General features: G+C 34.6%; 2 protein-coding genes across 3 annotated transcripts in view; both read left to right on the top strand.

The window, feature by feature from the left end:
* On the top strand, window positions 1-12289 carry si:ch211-221n20.8 (multiple epidermal growth factor-like domains protein 6). The gene is made up of 20 exons (XM_042778161.1): window positions 1-35; window positions 789-849; window positions 1114-1239; window positions 1859-1999; window positions 3166-3291; window positions 3450-3572; window positions 4123-4245; window positions 4353-4475; window positions 5227-5349; window positions 5451-5573; window positions 6760-6885; window positions 7143-7268; window positions 7354-7446; window positions 8190-8285; window positions 8376-8471; window positions 8547-8642; window positions 9685-9786; window positions 10043-10148; window positions 11220-11336; window positions 12077-12289. The coding sequence occupies exons 3-20, from the start codon at window positions 1218-1220 to the stop codon at window positions 12153-12155; spliced, it is 1941 nt and encodes a 646-aa protein (XP_042634095.1). The 5' UTR covers window positions 1-35; window positions 789-849; window positions 1114-1217; the 3' UTR covers window positions 12156-12289.
* Window positions 12290-12390: 101 nt separating this feature from the next.
* Window positions 12391-17572, top strand: part of LOC109112940 (alanine aminotransferase 2) — an 8369-nt gene continuing 3187 nt past the window's right edge. Inside the window, exons 1-8 of one of the 2 annotated variants that reach the window (XM_042778160.1) lie at window positions 12391-12485; window positions 13686-13781; window positions 14090-14198; window positions 15157-15290; window positions 15426-15663; window positions 16611-16690; window positions 16780-16916; window positions 17153-17327. In XM_042778160.1, the coding sequence (XP_042634094.1) occupies window positions 12435-12485; window positions 13686-13781; window positions 14090-14198; window positions 15157-15290; window positions 15426-15663; window positions 16611-16690; window positions 16780-16916; window positions 17153-17327 (1020 nt within the window). In that variant the 5' untranslated portion in view covers window positions 12391-12434. Of the gene's footprint in view, window positions 12486-13685; window positions 14229-15156; window positions 15291-15425; window positions 15664-16610; window positions 16691-16779; window positions 16917-17152; window positions 17328-17572 lie in introns of both variants that reach the window. The other variant, XM_042778159.1, reaches the window with a different exon arrangement.

The raw sequence follows: 17572 nt of genomic DNA, 5'->3' as shown, positions 1-17572 counted from the left end.
TACAGCGCGGGACACACCAACAGACCACAGACCAGGTTCGATTCATGGGGGATTCTCACCTCTTTTATATACATTATATTGTTATTTTTTACAACACTTACCCCAAATAATGCCATTATATAATAACCTTTTAATACACTATTTCATTGTCTTCATGACAAACTAAGCACAAATTTACATCCATAATTCTATATTATTACAGTAATGAAAAGGACACACAAAAATCTTGCTTTTAAAATATTAAAAATACACTTAAAATTATTCTTTACAATTTGCTAAATGTTTTTATATTATATCAATTATTGTAATATTTTATTTATAAATAATTTAACATTTTTATCAATCATTTATTTTCCCTGCATTACAATAATGATAATTGAAATAAAAAGTTTTAGTATTTTTGTTGTTTGTTTTTGCCATTTTTATTATTATTATTAATTTTATTTATCATTATAACTTCAGTTAAAATTTTAATATTAGTTAAAGTTTTTATTATCCATTTTTATTATTATTATTATTTTTTTACTTTTTTTTTTGTTGTATGTCTATATAGTTTTCATTCCTTTTTTAGTTTTAGTTATTTTAGTATAACAAGAAAAACTAAATGAAAATGCAAAATGTGGTCTTGGCAAATAGCTGAATTAAAATAAAATAAAAAAAATTAAATATATATTTAGGTTAAGTTTAGTTAATATTTTATTAACTAAATTATTTTATTTCAAGTAACATACAATTGGTATATGCCTTTAGTTTTACTTTATTTAACTCTAATGTGTGTTTGTATTTAGACTGAAGTTACATTCCCCATCGGCAACTTGAGCGATACGACACACAAACCTTCATTACCAGGTCAAACACACACACACACACACACACACACACACACACACACACACACACACACACACACACACACACACACTTATGAGAATGTCTTCTTCCTATATTAGTACATTTGACCCTCACAAGAACAGACAAACCTGTAAATAAAGTCTTTAAATTAAAGTCTGAGATCTTCAGCAGTATACCTTCACTGAAAAGTGTTGTATTATTATGAATATTAATTAATAAACAATACATTATTATGGTAAATATACTTTTCCTATCTTTCAGATGTTGATGAGTGTCGCCAGGGCGACCCGGGGCCTTGCGGTTACCATGCCAACTGCACAAACACACCTGGATCCTACCTGTGCAGCTGTTTCCGTGGTTACCTGATGAGTGCGGAAGGATGTAAAGGTGTGCATGAGAAACTCGATGCAAGTACATGATATAAACACAAGCTCCTGTGAAACACTTAAACATGTCAACGGACAAACTTTAACTTTCTCAGCGAGATTCTTCAGCAGATACAATACACTCAAAAATGAACATTACTCAAAAACTCAGAGCATTGAAGATGTGGATGAGTTTGTTTCTTCGTAAGATTTGGAGAAATGTAGCATTGCATCACTCGTTTACTGCAAGTGAATGGGTGCCGTCAGAATGAGAGTCTAAACAGCTGATATTTTTTTTAAAATCATCACAATAATAATCCACAGCACTCCAGTCCATCAGTTAACATCTGGGCCGGCTAAAATACAACTCTTATTCTGACGGCACCCATTCACTGCAGAGCATCCATTGCTGAATCACTGATGCAATGCTACATTTCTCCAAATCTGATGAAGAAAAAGAAACTCAAACTACATCACATTTGGATGCCCTAAGAATGAGTACATTTGCAAGCAATTTTCATTTTTGGGTGAACTATTCCTGTTACATAAGCCGTCTTCTTCGTTTTCAGCTGTTTATGAGTTTAAAACACTGTGGCTGTGATAAATAGTTAGTTATTGTGTGTGTTGTGTGTGTGTTGTAGATGTAGATGAGTGTGTGTTAGCTGCAGTTACGGGTCTGCAGGCGTGTGGAAGTGGAGCCTTGTGTACAAACACACCGGGATCTTTCACCTGCTCGTGTCCGGCGGGATTCGTGCTGGCGCTCCACGGACACAACTGTGTCGGTACGTCCACTCTGTGTGTGTGTGTGTGTGTGTGTGTGTGTTTCATTTAGGGGATGGTCAAACTGATTAATTAGTCATCCAACCAGAGTTATATTAGTATAATTTAGTTTTTTGTATTAAATGTTTTTGAATGAGTTTTTTTTATTTTCTTTATTATTTTTAATTTGTGCATGTTTTTTATTTTTTGTTAGTTTTTATGTTTTCATGTTTGTGAAAGTTTTTAGTAATTTTGTCATTTTTATTCGTTTTTCTTTTTTTTCTCAGTATGTCTGTATGTTTTTTATTAATCTATGAAAATGAGGAATGTTTTATTATCTAGTTAATCTATGAAAATGAGGAATGTTTTCTTGGCAGCTTGCTGAAATAAAAGTATTTAAAGGCTTTCTTTATATTTGATCTTATTTTATACATTTTTATATTTTCTGTTGACATCTGAAATGAAAATTCAAGTGTATTATAGATCTATAAAAGTGTATTATAGATCTTATTGTGATGATATTATTATTATTTTTCAGTGTATATGGTAAAAAAAAATTGTTTTGTTTTTATTAATAATTTTGAAATTATTTATATTTTTAAATTTTCTGTTTTCATTTGAAAAATGTTTTCCATGGCAAAACTAGCTGAAATAAAATCAGTTAAATTATTTAAATGATTTTGTTTTATTTTATTTTTATTTATTTGATTATTTTTTGTATTTTCTGTTTTCATTTTAGTTTTAAAGTCAGCATGAAGTGAAAATTCACCCGATTTTCTAAATGCATATTATAGATCTTATTGTGATTTTTTTTTATTTTTTATTATTCATCATGACTGCATGTTTACATTATTTTGTAATAATTTGAATTAGTTTTTATTTTTATATTTTCTGTTTTTAGTTTAGTTGAATGTTTTATTTTGTAGTGTGTTTTTGTCTCTTTCTTTTTTTTAAATATGTAAAAAAAAAAGTGTAGTTTTTGTTTTAGTTATTTTATTACATCAAAATAAACTAAATGATTACTTAGTTATTGTATTTTTTATATTTTCTGTTTTTATTTCAGTTTTTAAGTTGACATGAAATGAAAATTCACCTTAAATTCACCCTTACTTGTTGAGTATCTGTCAGTTCCTCTGCGCGCGACAGGTGAGTCAGGAGAATGTTTGAACGCTCTTCTGTGTCTCTGCAGATGTTGACGAGTGTAATTTCGAGGACAGCTGCCGGAGGGAGCTGGGTAACGTGTGTGTGAATACAGACGGCAGCTACACGTGTGTGTGTCAGGCTGGATTCAGAGAGCACAGAGCCGCGTGTGTGGGTACGAGTCTGTCTGTCTGTGATCGTAGCTTTATCATTCGCTCTGTGTCTGAACCTAGACTCGAGCTACAGCACCAGATGTTATAATAAAGAGAAATCACAGAGTGTGTAATTCACCTGAAGAGAGATGCAGTGAACAGATGATGATGTTGTTCTCAGATGTGGACGAGTGTGTGGAGGAGCAGCATGTGTGTGTCGGCCGAGGCGAGTGTGAGAACACACTGGGCAGTTACAGGTGTGTGTGTCAGCGCGGTTACCGTGGCAACGGCACACACTGCACAGGTGAGTGACATACACACGCACACACTTACATCTAATGCATAGTTCATTATTAGAATTATTAAAATTATTTTTTTTATTTGTGACCATTTACCAACATCAGAGAACTTGGAACATGTTAATGTGATTTATTTAAATATATTAAAATGTGAATATGCAATTTTTATAATATATATGCATTTGTGTGTGTACTGTATATATGTTGAAAAGCAATAATAAAAAGATTTAAACTAAAATATTTTAAGTCAAAGGATATCGACTGACAAAAACATCTGGGAATCCTTGCTATAATGCCTTTTACAACAAAATACTGTCTTTACCATGGTATTCACAAAGCCACTTCAGATATCTTCTCTATATCATTATAGTTAACTACAAAAAAAAGTAACTTGAAATAGCATAAATGAAACATACATGAAATAAAATATTGAAAAAAGCTAAAATAAAATAAAATGAATAAACTACAATAGTGAACTATAGTAACTACAATAAAAAAACTATAATAGTGTCTTAGTGATGCTAAAATGAGTCAATTACTGATGTGTGCGTGCAGACATAAGCGAGTGTTTGTCCGGGGATCATGGCTGTGATGTTAACGCTCGCTGTGGGAACATCATCGGCTCGTATTTCTGCCAGTGTCTTCAGGGATACAGCGGAGACGGACACTCCTGCTACGGTCAGTCTGAGATCCCCATCCATGCAGTCTGAATGCTGTGATGATGATGATGATGATGATGATGATGATGATGATGATGTTGATGCTCGTGTCTGTGGTTTGCTCAGATGTGGATGAATGCACTCAGGATAACAGACTCTGTGAACACGACTGCATGAATCAGCCGGGGACGTACAGCTGCGTCTGCAGCCCTGGATACACAATCACTGCAGATCTGCACAACTGCACAGGTACACACTCACACAATACACCACACTCACTTCAGTGTGATTCACTTCACTGTGATTTACTTCAGTGTGATTCACTTCAATGTGATTCAGTTCAGTGTGATTGACTTCGGTGTGATTCACTTCGGTGTGATTGACTTCACTGTCATTGACTTCAATATGATTTACTGTACTTCAGTGTATATCACTTCAGTGTGATTCACTTCAGTGTGATTCACTTCGGTGTGATTCACTTCAGTCTGATTCACTTCACTGTGATTCACTTCGGTGTGATTTACTTCGGTGTGATTCACTTCTGTGTGAATCACTTTGGTGTGATTCACTTCGGTGTGATTTACTTCAGTGTGAATTGTACGTTTTTCCATATATATTCAGGTTCATTCATTTTCTTTTTTTACTTGTTTCAATGCAATTAATTTCTGTTTTGGTTGAATTTTGTTCATGTTTTCTTCATTTCAGTTCAGCTACAGTTCATATTAATTCAGTTTAGTTCCATTCAGTTCAGTTTAGTTTAACTGAATTGAATTCAGTATAATGCAACTCAGTTCACTTCAGTCGCTTAGATTCAGTTTAACTGAATTCTGCACTTCAGTAGCATTTAAATCATTTTAATTTTTATTTGATTTAATGTCATTTATTAACATGACGTCTACCTGTATATTTTGTATTACCAAAACATTTAAAACATATTTTTGGACAGTTAACCAGTGCGTAGTGAAATAAATAATGGTTGCACGTGTGTGTCTTTGTGTAGATGTGGACGAGTGTGTGAGCAGTAATGACACGTGTGAACAGACCTGCACAAACACAGCGGGTTCATTTCTCTGCTCGTGTCGACGCGGATATCAGCTGCACATCGATGGACGCAGCTGTGTGGGTCAGTGCGCTTTCGGCTCAAATTTTGGCCAGTTAAAGAGTCTATTTTCTGTTCTAGAGTGGATTTTCTCTCATTCACAGCTCTGTGTGTGTGTTTTATAGACATAGACGAGTGTAAACTACAGAACGGAGGCTGTTCTCACGAGTGCACAAACACACCAGGTGGTCACGAATGTCACTGTCCCTTCCCCCTGCTGCTGGACCACCGCAACACCACCTGCGTCAGTACGTAATAACGTGTGTGTGTGTGTGTGTTGTAAAGTATGTTTTTATTGTTTTGCATGAATCATTTTAATAAGTAACTCTTAAATTAAAAAATGTAAGAAAATCCTGTTTTCCATCCTTTGCATGAAATTTGTATCTGTTGCATGCTTGCATTTTCTATCCTTTGCATGCTTGCATTTTCTATCTGTTGCATGGATGCATTTCTATCTGTTGCATGCATGCATTTTCTATCTGTTGCATGCTTGCCTTTTCTATCCTTTGCATGGATGCATTTTCTTTCTGTTGCATGGATGCATTTTCTATCTGTTGCATGCATGCATTTATCTCTATCTGTTGCATGGATGCATTTTCTATCTGTTGCATGGATGCATTTTCTATCTGTTGCATGCATGCATTTTCTATCTGTTGCATGCATGCATTTTCTATCCGTTGCATGGATGCATTTTCTATCCTTTGCCTGGATGCATTTTCTATGTTTTACATGGATGCATTTTCTATCTATTGCATGCATGCATTTTCTATCTGTTGCATGGATGCTTTTTCTATCTGTTGCATGCATGCATTTTCTATCCTTTGCATTGATGCTTTTTCTATCTGTTGCATGCGTGCATTTTCTATCCTTTGCATGGATGCATTTTCTATCTGTTGCATGCATTCATTTTCTATCTGTTACATGCATGCATTTTCTATCCTTTTGCATGGAATCATTTTCTGTCTGTTGCATCCATGCATTTTCTATCTGTTGCATGGATGCATTTTCTGTCTGTTGCATCCATGCATTTTCTATCTGTTGCATGGATGCATTTTCTATCATTTGCATGGATGCTTTTTCTATCTGTTGCATGGATGCATTTTCTATCTGTTGCATGCATGCATTTTCTATCCTTTGCATGGATGCATTTTCTATCTGTTGCATGCATGCATTTTCTATCCTTTGCATGGATGCTTTTTCTATCTGTTACATGGCTGCATTTTCTATCTGTTGCGTGCATGCGTTTTCTATCCTTTGCATCCATGCACTTTCTATCTTTTGCTCGGGTACATTTTCTATCTATTGCATGCATGCATTTTTATCCTTTCCATGCATGCATTTTTCTACCTGTCTAATGCATGCATTGTACATGTTTAATGTATACATTTTCCATTAATTTAAGGCATGCATATGTGTGCATCTCTCTTTTGACAGATGTGACCTCATGTGCCTTGAGGAACGGTGGATGTGATCACACCTGCTCGTTGGGTGCTGAGGGTCACATCCATTGCAGCTGCAGAGCAGGATGGGAGCTCAGTGCAGACCAAAGAACCTGCATTGGTAAAACACAAAAAACTATTGACTGGTTCATATTATCCAATATCACAGGGATATATATATATATATATATATATATATGATCCACATGAATTGCATAAATCTGGAAAAAAAATGTTTGGTGTGACTTGTGCTTTCATAATTGTATGTATATTTTATAAAAAAAGTGTTATGAACCCTTATTTAACAAAATTTTTAATAATAATTATTATTATTATTTTCAAATACTGAGTAACTTCTTTCTCTGTCTCTGTCTGCAGATGTGGACGAGTGTGTGAGTTTTAACGGCGGCTGTGAGCAGGTGTGTGTGAATCACGCTGGCGGTTTTAATTGCAGCTGTCGCTCAGGCTTTGAGTTGCGTAAAGACGACCCGACTAAATGCCATCGTGAGTCAAGGCTGTTCACACACACTGACACAATGACACTAGATCATCCAGAACACCCTCCTCATGGCCGTAAATCATTTTCCAGCGCTGTGTGAACCTGCCTGTCTGAACTCTGGAGTGTGTGTCGCTCCGAACACCTGCGACTGTCCTGCAGGATATCCTGGACCAGGATGCTCGGGTAATGTGTCGTGTGATTGAGTTTAATGCAGAAAGACTTTTTAACACATTTGACAGACAGTTTTATCCCAAATAGCAGGGCATTCATTTTTAAAGTACTCTGTACATACGATGTAAAATGGCTTACAGTTATAATAATGATGTATAACATGGTGGAATAATGAATTATTCCCCACTGAACATAAAATAATCTGTTTTCTTGGATTGAACTATTTTTTATGATGTGTTTTAGTATTGAGTTTTTATAATAATATTTGAAAAATGTGTGAAACATTCTGGAATTGCCTTCCCCATGAAGAAATTTCTTATTTTCATCAAGGCTGCATTTATTTGATCAAAAATGCAGTGAAAATTATGAAATATTATTGTGATTTTAAATAACTCTTTTCTATATGAATAGCTGTTAAATTATCATTTATTTCTGTGATGCGCAGCTGAATTTTCAGCATCATTACTCCAGTCTTCAGTGTCACATGATCTTCAGAAATCATTCTAATATGATGATTTTTTTGTGGAAACTGTGATGCATTTTATTTTTCAGGATTCACAGATGAATAGAAAGTTTTGAAATTGAAATAGAAATCTTTTGTTACATTATAAATGTCTTAACTGTCACTTTTGATCAATTTGATGCATCCTTGATGAATGAAAGTATTCATTTCTTTTAAATGCTAGTGTAAGTGTGCCTCTGTTTTTCATGCATGCATGTGTATGCGTTTATGTATTTATTGTGGTGTGTCTCAGCCATGTGTTCTCCACCCTGCGCTCATGGAGGGTCCTGTATGCGGTGGAACGTCTGTCTGTGTCGTCCGGGCTGGACAGGGGACGGCTGCCACACAGGTAACACTGACCGCATCTCACACACACACACACACACACACACACACACACACACACACACTGATGCTGATGATGATGTGTGTGTTTCAGCCGTGTGTGAGCTGCCGTGTGCGAACGGTGGACGGTGTGTCGCTCCAAACACCTGCCAGTGTCCCTCCGACTACAGCGGAGCGCAGTGTCTCACCCGTGAGTGTGTGTGTGATCTGAAACATTGTTTTCTGTAGATGTGTACTGAAGGTGTGTGTGTGTGTGTGTTTGCAGCTCTGTGTTCTCCTCCGTGTGTGAATGGAGGGAAGTGTGTGGACATCAACACCTGCAGCTGCTCAGACGGATGGACAGGAGCTCGCTGTCAGAGAGGTCAACAAATACACACTTTTTCTGTTTTACTTTGATATCCATATGGGGACACTCCATACATGGCTATTGCTTTTATATACTGCTAATTATAAATCCTTACCTAACCTAGACAATAACCCTAAGAGAAAACTTTCTGCATTTTTAAAATTCAAAAAAAAAAAAAAAAAAAAAAGTACAAATATTCTCTTTATTTTTATACTGTTTTTACAAATGAGGTTGTCTCAAAAAGGAAGTTTTTGGAGATTTTTTAGGTTTAGCTTACTTCAGGGTACAAATCTGTCCCCAAAATATGGTTAAGTAGGTACACACACACACACACACACACGTTCATGAGTTTGCTGTTTAAATGAGGACTAAAATAGACTGATTTTGTTTTTTAAATTAAACTAATATTAATAAATAAACCAACCAAGAAACGTACATTTAAATAAAAATTTATTATATGATTTAAAAGATTTTATTTTATTTGCTTATGTAAATAATATATATAGTAATATATACACTACTGTTCTAAAGTTTGGGGTCAGTAAGATTTTAATACCTTTATTTAATAAGGATTCATTTAGTTCATCAAAAGTGATCGTGAAGACATTACACAAGATTTCAAATAAATGTTGTTCTTCATAGTTTCCACAGAAATATCTCAAAATCAGCAACTGTTTTCAACATTGATAATAATCAGAAATGTTTCTTGAGCAGCAAATCATCATATCAGAATGATTTCTGAAGATCATGTGACACTGAAGACTGGAGTAATGATGCTGAAAATACAGCTGAACATCACAGAAATAAATTACATTTTAACAGATATTCACGTAGAAATCAGCTACTTTAAATTGTAATAATATTTCAAAATTTTTACTGTATCTGTGATCAAATTAAAGCAGCCTTGATGAACAGAAGAGACTTTAAAATACATTTTAATGATTTTTATGATCACAAACACAGATTGGCCTGTGTGTGTGTGTGTGTGTGTGTGTGTGTGTGTGTGTGTGTGTGTGTGTGTGTGTGTGTGTGTGTGTGTGTGTGTTTTCCTCCTCAGAAACCGTCAGGTGTGTGTCGGCGTGTAGAAACGGTGGTGTGTGTGTGGGACTCAACAGATGCCGGTGTGTGGATGGATTTACTGGAAGCCTCTGTGAGACAGGCATGTGACATCATTCACTCATCAGCATGACATCATTCAGCATTCAACTCACTGTGACATCATCATCATCATAATCCATCATCATGACATCATTCACTCAGTCACCATTGTTGACATCATCTGCAGTGATTCTTCTGTTCAGTTCAGTCTGCAGCGATTTCTTTGTTCATCGTGTGTTGTGTTTAAGTTCACTGAGTATTATTCTGTGTAGTTTGTGTTCATGTAATTGTGTGTGTGTGTGTGTGTGTGTGTGTAGCCGTCACTACGCCGTGTGTTCCTCCCTGTCAGCATGGTGGCGCCTGCGGGCCTCTGAACACCTGTGTGTGTATGACGGGGACGAGCGGCATACGCTGTGAGAAACTGTAAGAGAACACACACACTCAAAAACGCAAACACACACACACACACACACACACTCACACATACACTGACACTCTCTCACCACACACACACACACAGACACACACACACACACACACACACACACACACACACACACACACACACACACACACACACACACACACACACACACACACACACACATGCACTTACTTACTCTCTCTCACAAACACACACAGACACAGACACACACACACATACACTTACTTACTCTCTCTCACAAACACACACACACACACACAGACAACACACACACACACACACACACACACACCACACACACACACACACACACACACACACACACACACACACACACACACACCACACACACACACTCACACACAAACATACACTTAATCTCTCACGCACACACTCACACACACGGACACACACACACACACACACACACATACTCTTACTTAGTCTCACACACACACACTCACACACACACACACACACACACACACACACACACACACACACACACACACACACACACACACACACACACACACACACACACACACACATGCACTCACTTACTCTCTCTCACACACACACACACACACACACACACACAAACATACACTTAATCTCTCACGCACACACTCACACACACACACACTCACACATACGGACACACACACTCACACATACTCTTACTTAGTCTCAGGCACACACTCACACACACACACACACACACACACACACACACAAACACACACACACACACACGGACACACACACTCACACATACTCTTACTTAGTCTCACGCACGCACACACTCACACACACACACACACACACACACACACACACACACACACTCACACACACACACACACACACACACACACACACACACACACACACACACACACACACAAACTTACTCTCACACACACACACACACACACACACACACACACACACACACACACACACACACACACACACATACACTTACTTACTCTCCCACACACACACACACACACACGGTCCTCATGTTGTATCCTCCTCTCCTTCAGCACGTGTCCGGTCGTGACGACGGTGGTCAGTATGGCCCGCGCCGTGCGGAAAGGCTTTCGGGAGAGTTACGTGGACCGCTGCGGACCGCTGGGAGTCCAGCTCTGTACTAAATACAGGTCACACACACACACACACACACACAAATCAACAGAATCTGTCACAGTATGACAAAATGTTACATTATGTTTCATTTAAACCTTGTGATCAGTAATAATGCTGCCAAAACATGTGAAAATAAATCTTTGAAGCAGTGTGAGCAGATCTGAATGTAATGCTGTAATCAACACGTTCACGTTTCACTTCAAATTTAGATCCTTTGTAATTTGTATTTTAATTTAGATTAATTTTTGGCCCCATATCTTGAATTTCTTGGTATTTTTGTTCATTTTAATGCCATTTTTATCTCAAGCCCTATTAATTTCAATAAATTTTGAGGCTCTTCTGCTCACCAAGGCTGCCTTTATTTGATCAAAAATACAGTAAAAATTGTGAAATATTATTACAATTTAAAACAGCTGTCTTCTATGTAAATATATAATAAACTGTAATTTATTTCTGTGATGTGCAGCTGTATTTTCAGCATCATTACTCCAGTCTTCAGTGTCACATGATCTTCAGAAATCATTCTTATATGCTGATCTTCTGCTCAAAAAACATTTATAATTATTATCAATGTTGAAAACAGTTGTGCCGCACAATATTTTTGTGGAAACTGGGACACTTTTAATTTTTCAGGATTCACAGATGAATAGAAAGTTCAAAAGAACAGCATTTATTTTAAATAGAAATCTTTTCTAGCATTAAAAATGTCTTGACTCTCATTTCTGATAACTTGATGTGTTTCCTGTGGTTGCAGGATAAATCAGGCGCGTGTGTATCTGCAGGCGTATCGAGTGGGCTACAAAATCCAGTGTCCCGAGAAAACAGCAAGATGAACAACATCAAGTCTACAGAAATCCTCCCAAACACTAAACACGGAGTCAAACACACTCAGTGCTTATTATATGATTGTGTACATTGGCTTTTGCACATTGTGGATGTGTATTGTAACAGACTAATAAATATATTTTTTGACTAATTAACAACATTATTTTATCATCCTCTAACAACTGCTCTGCAAAAAATTAACAAATTAAAAAATGCATTTAAACTGAAACTACCAAAGGAAGATGAAAGCTGAACTCACGGAGCACACCGACCGGACGTCTAAAGACATGTCTGATCTGCAGAAAATAACCAGACCTCCATCAACTCAGGAAGAGCAGGTGAAATAAAACACCACTAAATAGTCATTTAAATGATTTAATGGAAAAATAATTAATGCAAAAAGATGTAAGATACAGGGAAATTGTATTTCAAAATACTGTAAAAAATGTTTTTGGAAAGAAGCTTTTTTAGAGAAATCTGTTTTTTATTAAATACAACACTTTAGTTTATGGACTGATTGACTTGTTGCTAATTAGCATGCATATTACTTGCATATTGCCTGATTTTTAGTACTTATAAAGCACATATTAATACTTATTCTGCATGACCATATTTTATATAAACTTAACAACTACCTTACTAACTATTAATAAGCAGCAAATCTATTGAGGGAAAAGTCATACATAATAGAATTGCACTTGAAAATGAAGTGTGACCTGATTTTAATTATTCCTTTCATGCATTTACAATTAAATATTTTATTAATGTTAAAATAGTTTTTTAAAATCTCTTTGTAATCGAATTATTTTTTATTTAAATATTGATGTTTCTTCATTTAATATTAGTTATGTTTGTACATATGGGTGTTAATGTTTCATGCAATATGCATTATGACATATTAAGACTGAAATGTGTACGGTGTTAGTTTTTGCTGTATTTGATTATTAATTAAAATGCATCTAGACATTATTATTATTATACATTACATTATTATTTTAATACATTATTATTATTTTAAACTTCTGATGACTTAGAGTTCATTTCAGTATCAACTTTTAGATGTTCATCCTAAAATCCAATTGATTATAAGTTAATAAAAATAATGATAATGATGATTATTATTTTAATATTGAAATTATTTGTAGTATTTACAATGGTAATAATACTAGTTATTTTATTTATTAACTTTAGTAAAATGACACCCAAATGAGTCAAATAAATATTAAATAAAGATTTTTGGAGTATGTATTATTTTTTCGGCCTTTCTACTTTAAAAGTTCACATTTAATTCAACGTGTTACTTTCTCTTTGTAATTGTTTGTCAAATTTACTGGCAATTTCTGAGAGAATTTCAAAGTAAATCATGCACCAAATCAGTTGTTTATATATATAAAAATATAAAAATAAAAATGCATTTTGAAGTTAAAACATAGGATAAAACAATGCATTCTTTTTCTTCTACTTCTTCTTTAAGAATTGTATTTTTTTTGGAAACGTAGATTTTAAGCTTCATTAAAGTCACATCTCTCTTTCTGCAGGGGTTGAATATGAAGGGGTCCTTTAAGAAGGTTCTGGATTTGAGTTCTGGAGACTCTCATAATGCTGGAATCATGCCAATAACCTTCGTTAGACAGGTCCTATGAGTTGTTAATTGTTGCTTAAATAAGTGATGTATTGAATATATGATCACTGACTGAATTACAAATGAGTACAGTGTGCCCTGCACTTTGATTTTGTGGAACAGGACGTCCTGTTATACTCGCATGGAAACAGGCTCTGTGGACTTTCTTAATGCACATTGCTGGGTTTATTGTGAATGATTCATCAGTGCACAGTGAACACAGTGTTTCTCATCATAATATTTTATAAAGTTTATAAAACATGCTCTGAAACAATTTTCCTTTTAAATCAAGCCTCGTTGCTTTCTTCTTGTGTCTGTGAGGTCGCAGCTGGATGTGCGTATCCCAGAATCCTGCAGGGCGACGCTCTTCCTCCTGACGCTCGTCTCAGAGTTCAGAAACTCCTCAGTCACTTTGATGGAGGCAGTATCGGTGAGAGTCTCTGTGTGTTTGTGGCAAAATGTCAGTGCATATATACATTTTACATTTTTCTGTGAGATGATATATATATATATATATATATATATATATATATATATATATATATATATATATATATATATATATACATTTTATATTTTTATTTTATCATTTATAATTGATTTTATATTTAATGAAGTTTAAAATATATATATAGTATATATTGTTATATATTACATATTATAGAAATATGTGTATATACATATACATTTGTGATTTAAATTTTACAGTATTAACATATAATTAATTATAATTTTACAATATAAATATAATTAATATAATACAATTTAATAACATTAATAATATAATAAATGTAATTTCTGAATTTCTAAATATATAGTTATATATTACATATTATAGAAATATGTATATAAATGTAACAAAAATGTACTTTTTATTTTATAGTGTGTGTATATATATATATATATATACATATTATATACAATAAATATAATAAATAGTTAAATATATATATTTTCACTTTTTTATTGTTATATATTACGTACATATATATATAATTATATCATATATTATATAAATATGTATATAAATGTAACAAAAATGTATACAATTTTATCTTATAGTATATATATATATATTATACAATAAATATAATAAATATATAAAGTATTTATATTTTCATTATTTATATATTATATATATATTTGCATATTTTATAAATGTGTAAATTATATATGTATTATAAATGTATGTATGTGTGTGTGTTTGTATATAATTATATATATATATATATATATACACATACACATTTTCTTTTTTTATTTATTGATGTAAAAAAAATACATTTCTCAATTTGAATGTGTACTTTAATGTCTGTGGTTTTGCTAAAACTGTCATGTGACCCCCTGAGGCTCATGATCTGATTGGTTGCGTGGTCACTTCTTTCCAGGTTCGTACACTGAGTCCTGTGGCTCGATGCACTTGAGAAACACTGTAGCAAAGTTCATTTCTCTGCGGGACGGAGGTGTCCTGTCCAGTCCAGAGCAAGTCTTCATCACTGTTGACACCCAGAGAGCTTTGATGGTACAATACTAAATCATCCATTTATCATTTATAACTTCGACGCATGTTTCAATTCATAAGAGCTTTTTATTGTGGAATAAAGATCTGCTGCTGATGGCCTTAATGAAGTTAATCAGTTAAACAAACCGAATGCAGGTGATGCTGCGGCTGCTGTGTCAATCAGAGGGCGTGTCTGCGGTTATGATCCCAGACCCCGCCCCTCACACTCTGACACGCCTCCTGGAGGGGATGGATGTGGTTCCGGTGACCTATCAGCTGCAAGAGCAGAGTGGGTGGAGCGTGGAGAGGGCGGAGCTAAACAGAGCCATCCAGGCTCCGAGAGGGCGGTGCTTTCCAAAAGCGATTTACATCAGTAACCCTGGCAACCCTACAGGCACGAGACAATACATACACAATATATTCATAATGATTTTGCTGGTAATTTAATACGAAGCAGCGCTGAGAATGTTCTGATGAATTTCTTTTATTTGGTCATTAATTCGGTTTGTAACAAAGCATCTCACTGGGATAATTGTGCGATGATAAGATGTTTTAACAGCATCTCACAATTCACAATTTTTTCTTAAACATTTTCTAGATATAAACTTTTTTTTTAATATATACACTACCAGTAAAAAGTTTTTGAACAGCAAGATTTTTCCTTTTTTTTTAAAGAAGTCTCTTCTGCTCACCAAGCCTCCATTTGTTTGATCATACAGCAAAACAGTAATATTATGAAATATTTTTACTATTTAAAACAGCTGTTTTCTATGTGAATATCTGTTAAAATGTAATTTATTTCAGTGATCAAAACTGAATTTTCATTATATACATATATATATACATTTATATTAACTAAATTAAATTTATGTCATTAACTGATTACAAATACTTTTTCTTTGGTTAAACAGTATGGGAAAAATAATAACAATTTTTACTTAATTTTATTTCATGCTATTTGTTGTATTTTGCAGTAACAACAAAACAATAGTCAATGGCCCTTTGGTTGAAATGTTTGAAAATAAAATTAGTTTTCAAAAAGTAAATATATAAATTGTGTGTCTAATATTGTCAAAGAGCTAAAATATATAAAGGGTAATTTTTTTATTTGTATTGCTGAGCCCTAAAAGAGTTACACGCACAGAACAGAGATGTATTAATTATTAATTACAGCTGTTATTTCTCTGATTAAAAGTTTGATCCATGTGTTAAAATGACTTTTAATTATATTCTAATGGTGGCTAATGTGAAGTACGAGGAAGAACATGATATTGTCACAATACTGTGGTAGTTTTTGTAAGTGAAATGATACATTTCCAGATAAATGTGTTGGTTTTTCAGGGCATGTTCAGAGCAGGGAGTCCATTCAGGATGTGATCCGCTTTGCTGCAGACGAAGAGCTTTTCTTGTTGGTCGATGAGGAAAGTGTTCAGGATTTAATCTTCATTATTTGAATTTTTGGGTCAGATTTGTGTTTTTAGATGTTCTTCTGTCTCTTTACATGTTGCAGGTTTCTCAGGACACGGTTTTCGCAGACGGCTCTGAGTTTGTGTCGTATAAGCGTGTTCTGGCTGAGATGGGCCAACCTTATTCTGATAGAGTTCAACTGGCCTCGCTGCATTCGCTCTCCAACGGCATCATGGGAGAGTGAGTTTTTCCAAATCAATCTTTCGCTATATCAGGGCTAATTAAATATTATTACAATTTAAAACAACTGTTTTTTATGTGAATATCTGTTAAACTGTAATTTATACATCATTACTCCAGTCTTGAGTGTCACTTCAGAAATCATTCTAATATGCTGCTTTGCTGCTCAAGAAACATTTCTGATTGAATTGAATTTAAAAGTAGGTCTTCTCATTCAGAGTTTGTGTCTGACGCAGGTGTGGTTTCAGGACGGGGTTTATGGAGCTGGTGAACGTTGATGAAGCTGTAATGTTCTTCACTGAGGTTCTTCTGACGGGAGATCTGTGCCCTCCTGTGATTGGTCAGATCGCTCTGGATGTCATGGTTGATCCGCCCCGTCCTGGAGAACCTTCCTACAGTTTATACACACAGGTACATGCCAAAACTATAGACTTTTTATCTCACAATTTGCAATACTGAGTTTATATCTCACAATTTGTGCTTTTTTTGTCTCACAATTCTGAGTTATATCTCACAGTTAAGATTTTTTCTTGTGAATCTCGGTTTATATCTTACAGTTTTGACTTTTTTTTTTTTTGTAAACTTGAATTCACATGACAATTCTGATGTTTTTCTTGCACATCTGGGTTTATATGCAGAAAAAAAAAAAGAAAAAA

Source organism: Cyprinus carpio, chromosome A20 (genome assembly GCF_018340385.1).
Source record: "Cyprinus carpio isolate SPL01 chromosome A20, ASM1834038v1, whole genome shotgun sequence".
NCBI lineage: Eukaryota > Metazoa > Chordata > Actinopteri > Cypriniformes > Cyprinidae > Cyprinus > Cyprinus carpio.
Note: the sequence above shows the minus strand (reverse complement) of the source record. Positions and strands in the feature narration are given on the sequence as shown.